The sequence below is a fragment of the Sphaeramia orbicularis genome, chromosome 17 (assembly GCF_902148855.1).
Source record: "Sphaeramia orbicularis chromosome 17, fSphaOr1.1, whole genome shotgun sequence".
In the NCBI taxonomy this organism is placed as follows: Eukaryota; Metazoa; Chordata; class Actinopteri; order Kurtiformes; family Apogonidae; genus Sphaeramia; species Sphaeramia orbicularis.
In genome coordinates this window covers 9,053,612-9,075,110 of record NC_043973.1, presented here as the reverse complement: position 1 = coordinate 9,075,110, position 21,499 = coordinate 9,053,612, and the positions used below count along the sequence as shown (strand labels likewise).

Here is a 21,499-nt window from a genome sequence, read left to right as displayed (position 1 = left end):
TCGGAGGTTCCCACAGTCATGAAAAAAAACCTGTATAAGTCTTTATATTTAAGTACAGGAAAATCACACTCCAACCCTTTTGAGATCTCAATAGGTCAGGGATGTCAAACTCATTTTCTCTCAGGGATCACATTCAGCCCAATTTGATCTTAAGCGGGCCAGAGTAGTAAAATAATAGCATAATAGCCTATAAATAATGACTCCAAATTTTCTTCTGGGTTTAATGTGAAAAATATATTATGGCTATTATATGATTCTATGCCTATAAATAATGACAACTCCATTTTTTTTCTCTTTTGGTGCAAAAAAGTAAATTATGAAAATATATACATTTGCAAACTATCCAAACAAAAAAGATATAAATAACATGAAAATAACAAAAAATTTGGAGTTGTCATTATTTATAAGTGTAATGAAATATTTTTTTCATTATTTATAGGTTACGATGATATTACTTTACTTGAGGTCATATTGGTCTGTATGTGGAACCTGAAATAAAACAAGTTTGGCACCCGTGACTGTTTATATCTTTGGTGCAATTTTTGCACTTTACAAATTCATCCCGTCGGCTGGATTAGAACCTTTGGCGGGCCTGTTTTGGCCCATGGGCTGCATGTTTGACACCCCTTCTAGAGATGATGCATGAGATTCATGTACATCTGACAAAAAACTTTTAATAACATGAAGTAAAAATAGTTTGAGAATTAAAGATAGGATTAAGTGTGGATATACAGCATTAGCTGCATGTTAGATTTGGAACACTTTATCAGTGTCACACCAGTGAAATGAATTCATTTCAGCCAATGATGATTTATATATATATATATATATATATATATGTGTGTGTGTGTGTGTGTGTATATATATACACACACACACACACACATATATATATATATATATATATATATATAGAGAGAGAGAGAGAGAGAGAGAGAGAGAGAGAGAGAGAGAGAGAGAGAGAGAGAGAGAGAGAGAGAGAGAGAGAGAGAGAGAGAGAGAGAGAGAGAGAGAGAGAGAGAGAGAGAGAGAGAGAGAGAGAGAGAGAGAGATAAGGAGTAAAGAGTAAACCTTATTTAAGATCACTTACAACAAGATGACAGACTTTTAACAGAAGAATCTTGTCTTCTACTGCAGTAAGACATGACGCAGACTGATGCGCTTGCTGAATGAAATTGTACATTTGGGGGTGAAGATACCAAGAAAACAATTCTAAAACTAGAAAAGCAACCGGAGAGCGCAGACCTCCGCCAAGGCAGATCAGTGCCCCCCCCCCCCGATCACCACCAAAATTTCATCATCATTCCTTGTGCCAGTGTCAACATTTCCTGAAATTTTCATCCAAATCCGTCCATAACTTTTTGAGTTGTCTTGCACACAGACAGACAGACAGACAGACAGACAAACCCCGGCAAAAACATACATAACCTCCTTGGTGGAGGTAAAAAATCCATGAACAAATCAATGAAACTTTTAGCCCTATATTTCCCCCGTGATTATACAGCAAAGAACAGATTGTCTGCTTCATGTGTTAGCATTAAAGCTCATGGAGATAGTGATGGTTTTTACAGGTGATTCAAAGAAAGCTTATTTTTAAAAAAATTAATGTTGACAATTAACTATGCTGTATATAATCAACTGTGAAAAGTGGAGTAGACCCCTGGGTGACCCTTCTTGTGCTTTTTTTTTTTTTTTTTTTAAAGAGTATTTGAGTAAAAACAATGCAGTTTTGCATAATTTTGGGTCTATTTTGCTATCCTTATCTTACCTCATTAACTTAAAGTTATTCTGAGTAAGTGAATAGGAAATTAACAATTAGAGAATAAAAAAGGTTACCATTTAATTTTTATACAATACATCTTGGTTTACACCATTACCAGTCACTGCCAGCATTCCCAGACAGCACTGTTTGTTCTGGCATTTCCATCATTACGGTCCTCCACCATTACCATCTGTTTTGCATATTTACCTGGTGCTCTGCTCCATCAGTGACCTTTACTTTTTGTCTTTCCTTTGTTGTGAGCTTCTAACCAGCAGATGGGGCTGTCAGATCATCCACTGTCTCTTGTTCACATACACAAAACACCAAAAGCACAAACTCAGACCTCCTCTGTTTACCAAATGCACTGGCTTTATTGAATGTTAAATACCTGACTCAAACAAAGCACCTGTACGATGAACTCTGAAACATACAAATGTGATAATACTCTTTAACTTTTTTTTTTTTTTAATTTAATGCACAAAAGGCAGTAAGCTTGATTGTAAGTCTTGCATGCTTGTTACAATATAAAGCATGATGCTGTGCAGAAGAACACACTATTTTTGACATTTTTCACTCTATCATCGTGGGAATTCTCTGTTTAGCTCCACAGGGAACGACAGAGGGGTTTGCATTTGCCTACAAATGTGCTCTCCATCACAGCAGGGAATGCTATTTTCTCTGTACAGTATTTATTTCCTCGGTCCGGCAGTTGGCAGCATATATTGAGGTCAATGTAAGAGACACAATGCATGTAAGTGGAGCGGAATGTGACGACCAGGCGCTTCATCTGTGTCAAAAGCATAAATAGGTTTCACCAATTGTGTTATTTCAAAACATCAGGTGGGGCATGCATACCACTGGAGGTCAATGAGTATATATGTCTGGTGCAGCTGTGAGGTGATGCAGGTGAGAAGTCCTCGGAGCCATATAGGAGAAACTGGGAGAAGGTCCTCAGACAGGTACCAGACCTCCTGGACAGCAGAGTCTGAGGAAAAACTTGTAGAAATCAGAAGGTGGATTCCATTGCCTGGCAGATCTGGGCGAAAACATCATCTGGCGAACTCTCAGCATCAATCTGCAGACAGGACACAAACATGCGGAGATGAGGCCCTTTAAAAGCATCAGTGACCTGACATGCAGTCGTCTAGGACCAGAGTCTGCCCACTCCAGACTGATGTTGTGGCATTTAAGCTTACATAACACACCCACATACACAGCCTAACACCTGATGTGACATTTACACAGCTAATTTTTAAGGAAAAGTTCACCTCAAAACAGAAGGGCAGTGATTAAATCCTTTCCCTATGTGGAAAGCTGTAAAAACACCAGAAGATGTGGCCTTGACTTAGCCTGGTCTGCGCTTTTAAAGGCCCAGTGGGTGAGATTTAGAGAGATTTAATTTGTATGCATCCACATGAAAGTAAAAATCATTGCTTCCATTATCATAGAATGAGCTATTTATATCTACAGAGGGAGCGGTGTGCCTTCCATGGAGTACACAACGTTTCTGCAGTATCTTATAACCACCTGTCTCTTTTTCTTTCTCTTCTATAACAGGAGACATCCAGTGTTAAGCATTACTGCTTCTCCTATGTCTGACTGTGGACAGTCGTAGCACAGTTAAACCCACACCTGACCCTGACAGTGAGGAAGTAGTCATATGGTTACAATCTGCAACTTCACCACTAGATGGTACTGAATATTACCCACTGAACCTATCAAATAATCAATATCAAATGGTCGGTGTGTTCATTGTGATATGATCATGCTTTAGAAAAACTATACGAAACAATTGCCTGAATAATGACAAATGAGATAAATCATCGAACACTGTTGTCCATAAAGTTTAAATAATTTTGTTTTCAGACACATTCTTCTTTTTTTGCCTAGTTATACACACCAATAATCACCTTTCACCAGGTGCAATGATTACTCACTGAGTCTCAGATGCACTTTATTTATCAAGAATAAATCACATCGTCACGTTCATTTCATGATAGAAAACCACTGAAGCTCAACGGACACAAGAGAACTGCCATTTGAAAGGTTTTCAGTCAGACTAACTGGCCTGACCTCTGATTTGAGCAAATTTGGTCTAGGACCTGCACAACACACATGGTGCATTTTTACATTCTGTGATTCTTTACTTAAATGAGATGTTTCTGAAGGTAAAATCCTGACTGTGAATGCATCTGTCCTTCGCTGCATGTTCTGGTCCTTCTGTGTGCACACATTCACACTCCGACAGGTATCTTACTGTGTGGAGAAGCCTCCTGCGATCGTAGTGAGCTGTCACCAGCTGACTGTCTCTGCAGAAACTCTCAGCCCTTCTGTGCAGGATGCTCTCTCTGTCGGCCCCAGAGCTGGACTTCCCACAGCGCTGCAGACGAGTGGACACGGTGTCCACAGAGCAGTTCAGCAGCAGGACCATATTGGGCTCTCCAATCTAATGAAGACATAGCGTGAGGGCAAATGAGTCTCTGCTTGAATGTGTATGTCACTGTCTCTTGTCCTGCCTGTTTCAGTGGATCCATTGACAATCAGTTGAAAGTGTTATCGCTGTACTGGTGCAGAACAAATCACTGTAATTCTTATCATGTCTTTTATTTTTTATTTGTCCCAATTTACACTTTTATTTCCATTTTGTTTTATTTTCCTGGATGAAAAATCACATCCTTCAGCCCTGCCTCAACTGTAGTTGATTCACCCTGCAGCAGCGAAATTCAACCCAGAACAAAGTAGAAAAGAAAGAGCACATCTCTCCTTTGTCTGTTCTCTCTTCACAAAGAACAGAATTGGTTCTTTTATTTGTTTTTAAAACATTGGCTCTAGACTACAACTAACTCCTTATTCCAGCCCCAGGATCCTTCAAGGGGTTGTATGTAGTATTTCTACAGAAAAATATTCTAATAAACATCATTAAAGTGTTGAGAATAATGAGTTCTGAAGTTATGCCAAAGATTCTGGGATATTGGACTGGAGTGACATAAACTGAATATATCTCCATTGATAGGCCCATGGATTTATGTGACCACTAGATGGAGCAGTGAGTCACTCTGTTGGTCTCCTACAGTGAGGAAAACAAACTCCAAGGACCTTTGACTGAAAGAAAGTTATGAGACAGGAAGAGAAACAACTTTTAGATGCACTTTCAGATGAGGTAATAAAAGCTAGATGCACCACTGGACACAGCTATGAGTGAAAAGAATGGGGTTTGATGCTGAAATTTATTCTTCTTGGGTGAGTTTGACTGAAGTTTATGAAAGTATGGTGTTATCTGGTGGCGACATGGTGGTGCAGTGGTTAGCACTCGTGCCTCACAGCAAGAAGGTCCTGGGTTCGATTCCAACACCAGTCGTCGACGGGGGGTGGGACCTTTCTGTGTGGAGTTTGCATGTTCTCCCCGTGTCTGCGTGGGTTCTCTCCGGGTATTCCGGCTTCCTCCCACCATCCAAAGACATGCACTAATAGGTTAATTGGTTAATCTAAATTGCCCATAGGTGTGAATGTGAGAGTGATTGTTTGTCTCTATATGTCAGCCCTGTGATGAACTGGCGACTTGTCCAGGGTGTACCCCGCCTTCGCCCCTGTGTAGCTGGGATAGGCTCCAAGCGACCCCTGTGACCCTAGTGAGGATAAAGCGGGTTCAGAAAATGAATGAATGAATGGTGTTATCTGATGTTATTATCTTTGCTAAAGTCACAGACTAAACTGTGACAGTTCTGACCTTGTTTGCATGATTCCAAACAGCTCTTTATTGCAGCTATTAACAACACAAACCGTATAGAAAACAGAGGTGATTTACGGTTTTACTGTGACTATTTCTGTCCAGCAACAGAGCTAAGCTAACAACTAAAATTTACTTTACGCCTCCTCTTTTGCTTTCTGGTCCTCTCGTGCTCAGTCTTTTTCTGTGCTGTTATTTATGCATATCAGCACTGGTAATATGGGTGGCGGGGTATGTGTGTGTGGCGGTGATGGTGATGGTGGTGGTGGGGGGTGTACTAATTTTTATATATAAAGCAATTTGGGCTACATTTCACTGTATGAAAAGTGCTATATAAATAAAGATTGATTGATTGATTTACATGTTATCAGCTGATGCAGTCCTCTACATGAAGATTTTAAGACAATGTTATTTTGAGCAACACACTTATGGTTTTGGTGGTCTTAAGTGTGTTCTGGTACACAACTTCCACCTGCTGTTGAGGTTTTCGTGTATCAATTAGGGATGCAAATTATCAAATTAATTCAGTAATCACTAGCTGGTTGACCTTGTCGATCGATTAATGATTAATTGCTAAGTGGTGAGTTTCCTGTGAATATGAATTTCTCTTAAATAAGATAAATGGATCTGAAGAGGGGCAGTTTAGAAGAAATTAATGACTTTGCACTAACACCCCCACCCCCGGGATCAGACTGGTACCGACCCTGCATACATGTGTGTATTTGGGCCTCCTCCTGCCGGCAGGGATGTACTGTTCCAACAAATAGGCAACCTAAAGATGAGCCGGGCTGTGTTTCGCTCCACCATGCCCCTAAAGTGATTTTAACTCATCAACGCTATGATCCGGTTCTGGTCGTGGCATCACAGCACGGACAAGCCGGCAGCCTCCGAACGGGTATTGGACAGGTGGACAGGGTGACTCCACCCGTTATTCAACCTCAGTAATGAAGCCTAGTTTAGGCAGTGGTGCCCCCTACTGTCAACACCACAAATACAGCCGTGGAAAAAGGCAATTAACTGACAGTTATTGGAATTTAATCAAGCAAATTCTTATCAACAATTAATTGATAGTCGATTAATTGTTTACATCCCTAATATCAATACATATAACCAACCGCTTTAGATTTGCTGGCCTGTCTATGCTCTCTGTACCTTGCAGCAACTGTAAAAGAAAATGTTGCTAAGCATTTTCAGTTGTTGCCTTGAAATTTGGTAGTATTTTATAATTAACAATTAGTTCTTCTGCTTCATCTGATGTTTTTAAACCTACAGGGTGGGGAAGCAAAATTTAAAATATTTTGAGGCAGGGATTGAAAGACAGTGTATGACCAATTAGTTTATTGAAAGTCATGAGAATTTATTTGTCACAAGAAAATTTACATAATAGAAAATGTTTTTATTCTATGTGTCCTCCTTCTTTCTCAATAACTGCCTTCACATGCTTCCTGAAACTTGCGCAAGTGTTCCTCAAATATTCGGGTGACAACTTCTCCCATTCTTCTTTAATGGTATCTTCCAGACTTTCTCGTAATAGTTTTGCTCATAGTCATTCTCTTCTTTACATTATAAAACAGTCTTTATGGACACTCCAACTATTTTTGAAATCTCCTTTGGTGTGATGAGTGCATTCAGCAAATCACACACTCTTTGACGTTTGCTTTCCTGATTACTCATATGGGCAAAAGTTTCCGAAAAGGTATGGATAATAGTGTTAGGTATGATTATGACATCAATATATGTTTGGTTTCAAAACAATTGACATAGTGCCTGCTGAGAAAAAACAACTAAATGTTCATTGTAAATGTTGCTTCCCCACCCTGTAGATTTGTATTAGAATAAATATCATTGCATTGGTTAGTTTGGTACTCCGGCTTCCTCCCACCATCCAAACACATGCACTAATAGGTTAATTGGTTCATCTAATTTTTTCTGCTATTTAACTGTTATTAAAAGTTTCCTTTGATTTGTTTGTATTGTACTTGCAACCATACAAAGTGAAAGTGAAACTTAAGATGCTTTAATAATTCCTCCATGTCTCCTGCTGTTCTGCACCTCCTTTTGCTTTTCCCTACGTTCGGAAACTTTTATTTGAGGGGGCAGGATGTCTGTTGCCAGTTGCCCGCCCCCCCTCCCAACTGGCTTGTTTGCTCTACCGCTAGATTCACAAGCGTTGCTAAGTAGCGTATCAAACATGTAACATGAAAACATTGGCCAAACAGGATTTTCGTCATCTGTTTTACAAGACCAGTGTTATTTGAGGCCACAAAACACTGCCTTTTCTGGAAATAAATGCTCTAAATAATATTTTATTTGAAATTTGGTAAAATATTGTCAGAGGTTTCTAGAGTAAAGTATAATCAGTGTTCTGTTTTTTTTTTAGTTTTTTATTTTTCCCAGCGCTGTAGGCCTACATCCTGTGTTTCTGATCTCTTTCTCTCAAATGTGGTCAACATAGGTTGTTAAATGTGCTTTATAAATAAACTGACTTGATTCACTTCCTGGTTTAACTCTCTCCTCACTTGTTTACTTTGTGCTGTTTACTCCCATCTCCTTGTGAGTGACTTGTTTTTGTTATATTTACGCTCCCTGTCCTCATGTCTGGTGTCTCCCATCGGTCCATGGCGTTCTGACCTTCGCCTCGTACTCCTCCGCCTGTCTCAGGTCTCTGGGGAAGCCACTGATCACCAGACCTTTTCCCTGTCGGACCAAAGATGCCACCGCTTCACAGAGCAGCTCCAGCAGTGTGTCCTGCAGATAGAAAACACAAATGTACAGGAACATGTACTTCCACTCCAAACTACATACATAAATGAGACATTCAGGCATATGGAATATTAAGGAATTGCTGTGCTTGGAGGATGCAGTCCCCCAATAATGAAATATGGTCAAACTCACCCAAAATACAAAATATTACACTGCAGAAAAAAAAAAATCCAGTCGGAAAAAATTATAATAAAAAAATAATAATAGAAAAATAATACAATAATTTTTTTTCCTGTTTATTTCTTCTAAGTCAGGAACCCACTGAATATAAAGCAAAATAACTAAACTCTGTCTCAGTATTTAATGATATTAGGGCTGAAGATTTCTGTTTATACAGTATAAATACAGTAGTTTTGCTTGACCTTTATAAATCCCTGACCTCTGCAATTACATACAATTATCCAAGAAGGAAAGAACGGAGTAATGTTATAAAATACACTAAATAGCATTGTCAAAATGATCATCAACATCCCATGTAGAAGTGATTTTTGAAAGTATTTTATAATGGTTGGAAAATAGTAGTTTTTTTTCCTGGTGGTGGTGGAGGTCAACATGGCCTTCATAGCTATTTCTTTGAAACATACAGTAGCTACTAGGCCTGTAACAGTACACAAAATTTTCGGTTCGGTACGTTTTCGGTTTTGAAAGCCACAGTTCGGTGTTTTTTTTGGTTTGGTACGGAAAGAAAGAAAACCCCTCAAAATGTCTTTAATGCACTTATGAATTTTTTAACATTCTTCCACAAATTTTTGGAGACAATAGAATATAAAAAAAAGGAATATTATAATTCTGCTGCTATAAATCAAATAGAAAATAAAATATTACTAAATGTATTTTAAACATTAGTATTGCACTTTTCCGTGAAAGGGAGTTTTGAACAAACAAGAAAAATCAAATCACAGTTCTGTCAGTTTACATTCTGCATGAAAATAACAACAAAAAAATTCCATATGAAGTGCAACATTAAGAAGAGGGCAAACTGGTATTCTCTTTTAACAAACTGAAGAGAAACACTGACAAATAAATTAACCTAATTATTTATTTTAGGAAAGAAAAACTGTTTAGGACACTTTGCGTACTTGTGTGTGCGTGCGTGCGTGCAGGGTGCGACTTGTCAAAAACACAGAGGGTTTTTTTTCTTTGTCGGAGGCGCGCGCGGGGGTGGGGGTGGGGGTGGGGATGCGGGTGGGATACGTGGGGGTTCAGTCCATAACGTAATAACTAACACTGGCGTGAAACGAAAGTGAAACTTTACATCCTTTCAACTCCTTTCCAACTTCCAACTCCCGGGTTCTATTCCTCTATTATACAGCGTGTGTGTGTGTGTGTGTGTGTGTGTGTGTGTGTGTGTGTGTGTGTGTGTGAGAGAGAGAGAGACAGAGCCAGTGTCAGTGTTTTAGAACTACTGTAGTTCACAGGCGGCAAACAACGTTCGTCTTCTCTTTCCCCGTTGTTATCTTTCACCTGAAAGATCCCAAGTGATCCCAATGATCCCTAGTGATCCCAAACGGTACTGTACTGATGGCGGAGGGTCTCCAGTCTCTTCCCTTCAGGTTCACATCATATATATATTTTTTTTTACCTTATGGAAGCAGCTATTTTTACATTTCGGGTCGTTGTGCGCTAGTTCCATATGTCCATGTGGAACTTGCGCGGATTTAAAGTTCCGCATCGAACAGCGTCTTCCGTTCCTATCTCTTTTTCTCATCATACTGTGCCGTTTCGGTACAGCTGTGTACCGAACCGAACTGGTGCGTACTGAAACGGTTTGGTTCGGTACGTGTACCATTACAGGCCTAGTAGCTACTGTACAAATAGTCCAACATTAGGTTTGTTAGTTTAGCAAAATCATAATACCCACACATATGCATTTCCCACTGGATTTACAGTAGATCCAATCTGGGTATATGTGAAGTATGTACAGCAGTAAAAACAGCTTCTACAAACCAAAGAGGTAGTATTTAGTGTGACCTCCCTTTGTACATATCTTTAACCCTTTTGTTTAGACAATATGAGATTCATGGCATTAATTTTCTGATGTTTCATACCAGGTTTCATTCAACACATGTCAGAGGTCACACTAAATAGTGACATAGCCTTTAGAACCCATTTATTTCAGTTTTTTGTGTGTTTCTAAGGTTGTTCCCATATTTCCTGTAAGCTCTTGTTGTATCTGAAGAAAAGACAATGGGAAATAAATATTTATGATCATTTAACCCTGCAAACACAAAAAGCTAAAGGTCTTCTAAGACCTTTGTACAGAACTGTACAAAGGGACATAAATATATCAGGATAGACTCATTGTGTCTTTTGGGTTTCTGTAAACCAGAAATTCTTTTGGTCCAGTCAGTGGTTGATTCAATTAAAGCTACAGCGTCAGACTTTTTTTTTTTTTTTCCCCCACTGATCAGATTCTGTCAGATGCAACCTGGATATGAATGTACTGCTTTAATCCATGTCTTGACAGAGAAGTTTGAGAAAGTGAAGCCTGAAATAGCATCAGACAATTTATCTTTATATTTAGTCTTTTGATTTAGACTGAGAGGAGAGAGTGGCACATTGGAAGGGGTGTCTTTTCAAAATCTGTTCTTTTCTCCCCTGATTTGGGCTCCTGCAGTTTTAATATGTGAATTATACATTAAATATATGATTTCATATTTTAATTGTCTAAATAGCCCTCATTTTCAGCCATAATATCATGATCGCTGACAGGAGAAGTGATAAAGTTGATTATTTCATTACAAAGGCGATGAGTGAATTTGACAAGGGAGAAACTGTGATGGTCAAATCACTGGGTCAGAGCATCTTCAGACCTTGTTGTTCATTCCTAGTGTAAAGTGGGTAGTACCAACCAAAAGTATCTAAAGAACAACAACTGGATCTCAACCAATTGAGCATCTATGGGAGCAGAACATTTTTCCACAAAAATGGCTCAGACCTGAGGCCTAGACTCCACCAGACCCCTGAAGGTACAGTATGTGTGGTATCTGGACCAAGACGTAACAACAGATCTCTCAAGTCCTGGACGTAGAGAGGTGGACCTCCATGGATCAGATTTATTAGTCCAACACCTCTCATAGATGATTAATGGTCCTGAGATTGGGATGTCCTTGGTCCATTTTTGGCCAGTACTAACCACTGCAGACCAAGAACACCCAACAAGACCTGCAGTTGGAGATGCTCTAATCCAGTCATCACTGTTACTATATGGACCTGATCAAAGTCAATTATGTCCTTATGTTGCTCATTTTACATAGCTTTCAGCAAATGTTCACTTGCTACCCAATATATCCAATCCAGTGAAAGGTTATTATTATTTATGATAATGGATTAGATTTCTATAGTGCTTCTCAAGGCACCCAAAGCACTTTACATTATTCATTCACTCTCACATTCACACTCTGGTGGTGGTGAGCTACATGTGTAGCCACCGCTGCCCTGGGGCGGGCTGACAGAAGTGTGGCTGCTAATTCTCATGGCCGTCCGGTCCTTTGTTTTGTTCACCTTTTAAGCATTAGACTACGAACCAGACACATCTGCCTGAGAGGAAATGTTCATTTGCTCTGACAGATCAGTCTGGCTCTGCTCCCATTCTATCTGATATCCATTCAGCTTACATTGGGAAACCATTTATCTGATTTGGGGCGGGTCAGAGTTGATACAATGACAGGCTGCCATATGTGACTGCTGCCTGTCCAGTATGGGCTTTTGTTCATGATTGTTGCTCTGGCTGGCTCTGATAGATCTGTCCGGTTGCACCCAGAGACATTGTAGTCTCATGAACTGCTTTAGGTCTTTGTGGAGTTATCAGAAATAACTTTTCTCCCACGTATAAACTGTATATAATAAGAGGACAGACCAACTGTGATGTTATCAGTTGTTTTATGAACTGCCGTTTTGAAACCAGTATTACATCATGTAGGGTTTTTGGAGCTGAAAGTGTATATTTGGACAAACAGGGATGGGAGGGGCAATGCAACTGATGAATCAAAGATGACTGAATCAAGACCTGACACACAACAGAGGAAAAATATAAAGATGGACTACTAGATGTTCTGCTGTTAGAGAAAAAATGACTTAATATTCCAAGAGAGAAGTTCAGTGCAAATCTATGGGAATTTGGGCTTTTTGGAGTAAACCCTAGTGACCATTAGTGGTATTACAACTGAACCATGCTTCCACATTATTTCATTTTGGAGCTGAGGTCTTTGCACCTTTATCATTCCTGTTGTCAGCTGTCATTAACAGGCTACAATACCTGGCGGGTAGCTTCTATTGAATAATAAGGATAACACTTTCCAGTGGATTTTCTTTGTGATGCAAGCATCTCATTGACCAAGCAATGCTGAGTGGTTTTATATACATTTACTTTGTTCTTATGCTGCTCTGCTCGCTGATCTTATTTTTGTTTGTTATATACATAATTATTTGTGCTGCCAGTTTTTATTACTGCTATTAGCTGAATTACTTTGCTCTTTGGCATACGTTTATTTCTTGGCTTCTGCTGGTTTGGTATGGTTTCCTGCTGGCATAGACTTGTGCATGTGAACATCATAGTAAGATTTATAGTTGAGTTAAATAATGAAATAACTTGCAAAAGATATGTTTTTCTCATATGACAGATATACTTAAGCTGCTGCTGTTTATGTTCCTGCTGCTCTAAGCCATAAACTTTTTAGCAATGTATTCCCTTCTTCATATCTGATTTATTTGGATAGTAATGAATGATCTTTTACTGTATTTTTGCTTTCTGCAGGTCAGGTAGATTTATGAAACACAATTTATAGAGTAGTTTATATTCTCTCTGAAGGTGCCATTGTATTAAAACTCCACACTGTTGAACTCAGCATATCCAGCTTAGACTCTCATTCTCCTTATCTGTACTTTTTAGATTTATTTCACTTGGAATGTCATTGTTTTTTTCAGGTTACATATTTTTCTTGAGCAGAGACAGACAGTATTTTGTCTGGGCAGTTGCCTTGTGCAATATTTATGTAAATGATGGTCTCTGTCAGTGCGATACAAGAAAAGCTGAGTGTGCTGTCAGACCTGTGGTGCTTCATCTATTTCAGGATGACGCTAACATTTTCTAAATTAAAAAATGGGTCTCCCTGTGTTTGAAGCCAAAACAACTAATGACTTCAGGTATAAAACTCCTATTCATTCAGATAATTTACAGTCATCAAAAGCCAAATGCTAGATCCGCCACTCATTGACTTCCTGAGTACCATTAGTAACAATGAGTTTGATTAGAATGTTAATATGCAATTGGGTTCTTTTTTTTTTTTTTTTTAACTCCAGTTAAATATAGCAAGATCTAAGAACAAAGAAGCAAGAAGGTAGTTATGAGAAAGTGAGACAAAGCTTTATATTTAAATAAAGCTGTGTCATTATCTGTGACATGACCTTGTCAGAAGCCAAATACCCTTAAATAATGTAGTATTCATGACCTACAACCCAAGCTGAGATTCTGAGCTGCCAGAGATGCATCAACTCATGCAACAATGCACCACAGTAGATCAAAAATAACCTTAAAATCTGGTTAATATTACACGTTCAACAGTGAAATAAGTACTGTAGTACTGATTAGAAATAGAATTAGTGCCTTCTGAAAGTGTCATTTTACATTGCATGCTGAAACAAATGCATCAAATTCTCACAGATAACAAGTCTGATGTCTTCCTGCTGGCTTTGTAGCTTAATAGACTGTACTTTCCTTCTGCAGACATGTGGCAGACATGAGGCTAAAGTGTACAGGGATTACAGTTCACAGAGAATATTAAATTGCACTTTTGGTGTTGCCAGGCAACAGTACAGTAGCATTTTACCTACTCAGACCCTCACGGTACATTTTTACAGTTTTACACTCAGCGTGAGCAGCATTTTGTCTCACTGTGGGATATGAAGCTTAACTCTGATACTGATTTCACTTTACATATTTATTCACTTATTTTTGGACAGTAGCTGTAATTCCTTGTGCCCTGCATGTAAATCTCTTTAGGTGCATTTCATTAATCCCAATCAGGCACTAATTATCCTCCTTATCACTCTCTCTCGATTTCCTTATGACTGTGTCACTCACACAATATAAAAATAAATGTTGTGCATGTTAGACAACATGTGGGACATGATACTAATGTGTGTAAGCAGCTTAGACAGATGGACCTCAGTTGAAAGGCATTGTCTTTCTTGACCGAGCTGAAGTAAATCTATGCCTCAGTCTGCTTGAAAATCTTTTTGATTCACTACCCCTTAATCTTCAACTAACATACAACCTGAATCTCTCTGTCCTCATGTTGTTTAGTATATTCACTATCATTTTATTTATTTGTTTACTGTTATGTTTAACAGCTTTATTATTTTTAAACGTGTAATTCTTATGTTATTTGAAGCCTTTTCTACCTGATCAAGAAGTTAAATCCACAGTCTGTACAAAGAAGTGGGCATATCCACTGCAGTGTTGATCATTGGTTTGTTGACTACTGTCCTAAAGCCTCAAGTTTGGCCAAAGATCTTGTATTACAGATGATACATCATACACTTTAACATTAATATGTCACCTCCTGTCTCATATATGAGTGTGACCAGAAGGGTTGACGATGATGTGTAATAATAAACTAATAATGTCTGAATACAGTAATAATACACTAATACCTCATGTTTTACCAATAACTAACATTATTTACAGCAGAAACATCGCAGCACATTTAAAGGCACACAAACTCACAACGTAACAAAATCTTCAGTTGTTCGTTTCCTGCTCATTTTTAACTTCTGTAGGTGAGATTTGTGTTATGAGTGACAGGCCACAAATGAAGTCTATTTCCTCCTGGTCTTTGTGTCTTAAAAATGTCACTTTAATATGAGAATGTTCAGAAAATACACAGCCTGGCCAATAAAATCCTAGCCTTGATTTAACTGAGCAAAGATCCTTTCATTGGATATTTAGACAATGCCAGGAAGCATCATGCTCAAACTGTGATAGAGTGGTTCAGGACACATGAGACGTCATTTTCACACATGGACTGGCCACCACAGAGACCAGACCTGAACCCCACTGAGAATCTATAGGATATGAGGGAGACCAATGGTTCAACTCTCTGGACTCAAATAAATGTTGTGATATTCACCGTGACATTCTATAGGCATTGTATGACATACATGTATGTATATATATTACCAAAGGCAAAGGTGGTCGGTCTAACGAAGTATTGTGTGTGAGACCTTTTTTTTTTTTTTGGCCAATCTGTACATGTGGCCTCTGGAATATTGACTTGGGTCATCATTACAGAGGAGGAGGTTACACTTAAACAACAATACACTCAAAATAAAATTCTCCAAAAAAAAAGAAAAAAAGGTAGCAAATCTTAAACATTTTAATCAAATCATTATTATTCTGTTTAGATATATTTATTAAATTTCAAATACAGAATACACACAGGTATTCAAACATTAAAAAAAAAAAAATCAAAATCAAACAAAACCCACTTAACCCTCCCAAACCCCTTGCTATCACAAATCTGTATGCATATACAATATGGCACTGTAAATATAAATAAAGTCACATATCAAGGTGTTACAAATACATCTTCACTTGTTAAGGGCCTTGTACATGTGTCATAGGATTGTCAAAGAAGATTAAAAAAGATTTCCACACTTTATGAAACTTCTGTTCAGATCCGCGTAATATATATCTGATTTTTTCGAGTTTAAGGTTGGAGATCACCTCTCTGACCCAGTGTCCAACAGAGGGTGGGGCAAGTTCCTTCAATCTTGTAAGAATAAGGCGACGTGCCAAAAGAGTAGTGAAGGCGACCACTTTGAGTCCTCCTGCGGGTAACTGCGGCCTTCCAGGAACAATACCGAACAGTGCAGTTAAAGGGTCAAGGGGGATCGTAACTCCTAGTATATTAGTAAGCATTTCAAAAATACTCCTCCAATAGTGTTCAAGACTGGAACAGGACCAGAACATGTGTAACAGTGTTGCTTCATTTGTTTTGCATCTATCACAGGTAGAATCAATTTGGAGAAACATTTTAGTCAGTTTGGACTTTGACATGTGTGCCCGATGAACAATCTTAAACTGAATTAAAGAATGACATGCGCACATAGAGGACGAATGAATCTGCTTCAAAACCGCAGTCCATACATCTTCACTTATTGTCACCTGTAGGTCTTTGGTCCACAGTTGTCGTGTTTTCACATTGAGAGGATGAGATATAGCAGACATTCTCCTCATTATAAAAGAAATGGCACCCTCATTCATCATCAAATCATTAATATTAAAAATGTTACATGACTCCTCTGTCACAAAAAGAAAGCTGTTTTGACTCAGAGCATTTATCAGTGTTTGAGGAATACAAGTTCAGTTTAGTTAGATGACTTTGCAATGAAAGAAATCTATAAATCACATTGTATAATCTATGAATATATTCATTCTGAATATCATTTAGTTATGCATACATGTTAATCTGACCTACAATTTGAGCTCAACTTCATATCAATATGACATGAAAGAATGTTTGTTAAAGGTCTTGGGTTTATCTTCTTGAAGAGATTTTTCTTCAATGTTGTTGTCATTAATGTTAAATTCTTTAATACACAGACATTTGGACAGCTGCTACAGAAGAAGCTGGAGACACAGGTCATCCAATGACGTCTTCAGTCTGTTGGCTGCAGCCATATTGGATTTGTATCTTTTTTATTGAGGTATTTTAACTCACAGTCACTGTGTTAACTAGAAAAGCACTTGGAGAGAGCAGATCTCTGCCAAGGCAGATCAGTGCCCCCCCCCCCCCCCCCCCCCCCCCCCGATCACCACCAAAATTTTATCATTTGTTCCTTGTGCCACAGTATCAACATTTCCTGAAATTTTCATCCAAATCCGTCCATAACTTTTTGAGTTATCTTGCACATGGACAGACAGATAGACAAACCAATGCTGGCAAAAACATAACCTCCTTGGCGGAGGTAAAAATACTCTGCCAAATGGAACAAACACTTTTCTAGAAAGATTTTGTTTTTATGTCTGCAGTTTAATCGATAGATGTTAGTGATGTGAGCTGTTCCAGATCTAAGATCAACTCAGAAAAAAGCATACAGAGACAATTCAACCGCCTTCACAGAGGCCACACAGAGGCAGTAAATCATCTATGACTCTTACAGACCTTGTGCTCCCATACTGACTGGTCTCTTTTTATTGTCTCAACAGAAAAGAGTAAGAAGGCCTCTGTGAATCATAGATCTGTTTATCCTGTGTTGTTTTTTCTTGTGTTCTTGCCAAAATGGGTGAGCACATACAATATTTGTTCAGCGCATGTTTAGGATATGAATGAATATTTTACTATAGCCTATACTATAGTATGTAGATTTTTTTTTCCCCCTTTAACTAAGATCCATGAAGGCTCACAATAGTTCAATGCAACAGTCTTTACCAGAGACACAGTATATAGATAATGACTGGAACATTTAAAATGTATAAAGGGAAAGTTACTGAGAAAAAGTGAAAAATAGCCTTTAATAACATTTCACACAAAGCCTTATGAGACATATTGAGTCAGACAAATTGACAATGGAATAAATCAAATACTAAGTGACTCAGTGGTGAGATGTTAAAAGATTAAAATAAGTACCTAAAGTAAGTGTTTCAAGGCTTATGGAAGGCTGTGCACATTTGTGTATTTGTGTGGTGGCTGTGGTGAGCTTGTGACCATGAAGAAAGTCAATCATATGATCCTCCCTGGACAAGTACAGGTTAAAAAATCCTCTTCTGTGGAGCTTGACAAATTGTGAGCAGCCATCTATTTGTCAGGCTGAGTGAATGGATGCTGCCAGACTGAATTTCTTTTCAAATTTGTTATGTGTGGTGTTCAATCAATATTTGTGAGTCTTTCAGGCCAGCGTTTGTGTTTGACTGTGATGTATACATCGTAACCAACTAGCAACTATGCAGACACCAATCCAGCTTTGAACATGTGAGGCAGAGATGATGGTTTGTGTGTGTGTGTAGGACAGGATGGGTTTGTTTTGATGTGAGGCTACTATAATGCCCTTCTATATGGGATCCCCAAGAAACAGCTGCAAAAACTCCAGTCAAAACAGTGCTGCCAGAATCCTCAAACGGACCCATAAACAAGAACACATCACTCCCATTCTCCATAACCTCCACTGGCTACCAATCCCCTTCAGAATTAATTATAAAACTGCCCTCATCACCAGAGGTGGGTAATCCCAGCTCCATAGAGTAAAAGTCCTGCCATGTATTTGTTCCAACCACTCACTGAACCAACCCATTTGGATGAGCACAACTCCTCATCCAGGTAGATGGGATGAGTGAAATCACCTGTGTTAAGTGAACAGGTAGAACCAATACATGGCAAGACTTTTACTCTATGGAGCTGGGATTACCCACCTCTGCTCATCACCTTCAAGCGCCTCCATAAAAATGCCCCCGACTACCTAAAGGACCTCACACCTCCACCCGTAGTCTCCGGCCCCATAGCACCCCTCCCAGAACTAAACTTCAGACCTTCTCCTCTGCTGCCCCTTGTATGTGGAACTCCCTCCCTGACCACCTCAGAGCTCCTCAGTCACTGGACTCCTTCAAAAAGGGGCTAAAAACATTCCTGTTTAGACAGGCTTTTTATGGGCCACCATGATGCTCTGTTTTATTTGCCTAGTCTTTTATTCCTGATACAGTATTTTATTTTTAATTTGACTGTCTTCTCTCTGTAGCACTTTGAGATTCTGCTGAATGAAAAGTGCTTTATAAATGCAATTTATTATTATTATTATTATTATTATTATTATTATTATTATTATTATTATTATTATTATTATTATTATTGAGATGTCACAGACTTTAGGGCAGAACACTTCAATTTAAGAGCTCCTTGTCAAACACTAGTACAAGTCATGTAACTATAACTAATCACCTGTAGCAAGATGGATCATTGTTCATTGTGCAGCCATAATAAAAGGGGTGGACTCTGAAAACAAGGACTGAAGGCATGGTCAACTCTACTTGCCTCAGTGGATCTCTAAAAGTCTCATTTTAGTCATGTTTCAGTGAATTATGGGTTGTAAAAGATGGTTATGCCTCTTTTTATAGCACTGCACAAGAAATTCAAAAATCATATATTTAATCTTTAAAGATCTAAAGAGATCAAATGCATCTACTCACGTAAAATGTTTCACCCATAGAGACCCAGTGCAAGTTTTGTGGCAGTTCCCAAATTAATTTTTCTTTCTCATTAACCTTTTTTAAGTAATTTATCACCATTTCTCCTCCATATTTTGTATTTTTCACTGTAAATTATATATTTTTCTATATTTAATTTTTCTGTATTTAATTTAGATGTTCATGAAAACTCAGAGTTAATTCAAAGGTTATATCAAAACAGAGAAAACTGAAGAAAAAGTAACTTTTTCAGTAAAGATATCAGTAAGTGAATGTAAAAACAAGTGTCTCCATCTACTATTATTTATCAAACTCCATGGGTTTTACTGGTGAATCAATGTTGTAGAAGATGACGGTGTTTCCACGTTCACTATAGAGCTTCTGAACATCCAACGGGGTCATATCTGATGACCATGAAAAAATAACAAACTGCATTTTACACCAATTATTTACATGGGTTGATGGGATTAATGGTTCAACAAATATTAAACATTTTAGTTCACTAGATACTTTTGGTCACTGGCAGAAGTTTGGGTCTTTATGGTTATGGCTTCTGAACCATTAAATCATATCAATACATTTTAATAATTCAGGTGAAATGCTAGCCTGGCCAGCCATCCGGTTTTCTCAGTGTATTCAGTACTGAGAAAGCAGTATGGAATTGGGCCAATCACTGTGAAATATGCACTATCTAGTCTATACCGACCAATCACAAGTCTGGGAGGCGGGTGTTTCGGAATGCGTCATATGCAGTGACTTCTTTTTGTCGTGAGTTCCAAGTCTGCAGATCTCTTTACAACTGTTGTCGGTTGTTTACTTGATTCAAAAATAAGGACTGAATTACAGATTACACCCTGTATTCTCAAATTTCTCTGACAAAAGCGACAGTAATCATTCACTGAAGTTTCTACTCAGCCACCACCACCGCACGCCGTGATGGAAACATGCTGAGGTTTGTTAGGCATCTGCTTATCGCATGATTACATCACATCTGTCTTATCTGTGATTGGTTTCCTCAGCGCCTGTTAGTCCCACCGTCATATCTGGATTCAAGCCCCGCAATTCAGACAGATTTCTCATTGAGAAAGATGGATGGTTGGCCAGGTAAGTAAAATGCATTTTCTCAGCTTTTCATCGTTATCAGATATGACCCATCTGAACGTTGAGAGGCTACACCAATAAAACACATGGTATTTATTTATATATTTTTACCTATTCCTAGTTTGACAAATGATAGTGATTGGAGATGCTTCATTTTATGTCCAGTTAATCCTGAAAAAGTCACTTTCACTTAAATTTTCTCATATCTGATATAATAACATTTACTCTTTACTTTAGTTTTATAAACATCTACATGGTCAGTAAATTAAATATAGGAAAATACCAGATTTTCACAAAACAATGCAAAATGTGAAGGGATATAAGCAATGGTGTAAATGTAGAGAAAAATCCACTTGGAATTCACCACAAAGATAGTTCTAGGTCTTTCAGCGTTAAAACAATGTGAATGTGCTTCATTAAATGTCGGGTTGTTTTGGTATCCCCTTCACTCTCCTTTTTTACCTGAACTCATCCACTAGTGAACTACTATTCTGAAGCCTTAACTTTGCTATTTTTGCCAAAGAAGTTACTGTATGTTGACATGTACCACAAGCTTATCATTTGTTCCACTTCTCTTCTCTCTTCTGCCATTTTGGACTCAAGCTGTTTTCAGAAAACATGCCAGTTTTGTCTTTTTCATCTTGGCCGTTTGTCTATGTTCTATACTGCTGTCAAAAAAAACTTGTATTGAGCTTTTGCCATTTTCAACTCTTTGCTTCTGCACTCATTCTGCACTTTGTATGAAGGAGTGTGGATGTGACATGAACCCATTGCTGTTCTGAGGTCAGTAGTGGGTTTTGGCCATTGCCATGCTGGCTTTTTGGAACCAGAAGTGACCACATTTGGACGCAAGGGGCAGAGGTATGTGAATCTATGAAATACAACCACAGTGGAGCTGTCTGTTAGGAAAAACACGTGTTTAACTGAGCCATAATTTTAATAATTTTAATTATTATGTTATTATTAG

At 38.3% G+C, this 21,499-nt stretch overlaps 1 protein-coding gene across 1 annotated transcript in view; it reads right to left on the bottom strand.

The window, feature by feature from the left end:
- Window positions 1-2,112: 2,112 nt before the first annotated feature.
- Window positions 2,113-21,499, bottom strand: part of ak5 (adenylate kinase 5) — a 132,226-nt gene continuing 112,839 nt past the window's right edge. The window contains exons 12-14 of the mRNA XM_030159825.1: window positions 8,121-8,237; window positions 4,020-4,208; window positions 2,113-2,837 (exon numbers count right to left, since the gene is read on the bottom strand). Coding sequence (XP_030015685.1) covers window positions 2,769-2,837; window positions 4,020-4,208; window positions 8,121-8,237 — 375 coding nt within the window. The 3' untranslated portion in view covers window positions 2,113-2,768. The remainder of the gene's footprint in view (window positions 2,838-4,019; window positions 4,209-8,120; window positions 8,238-21,499) is intronic.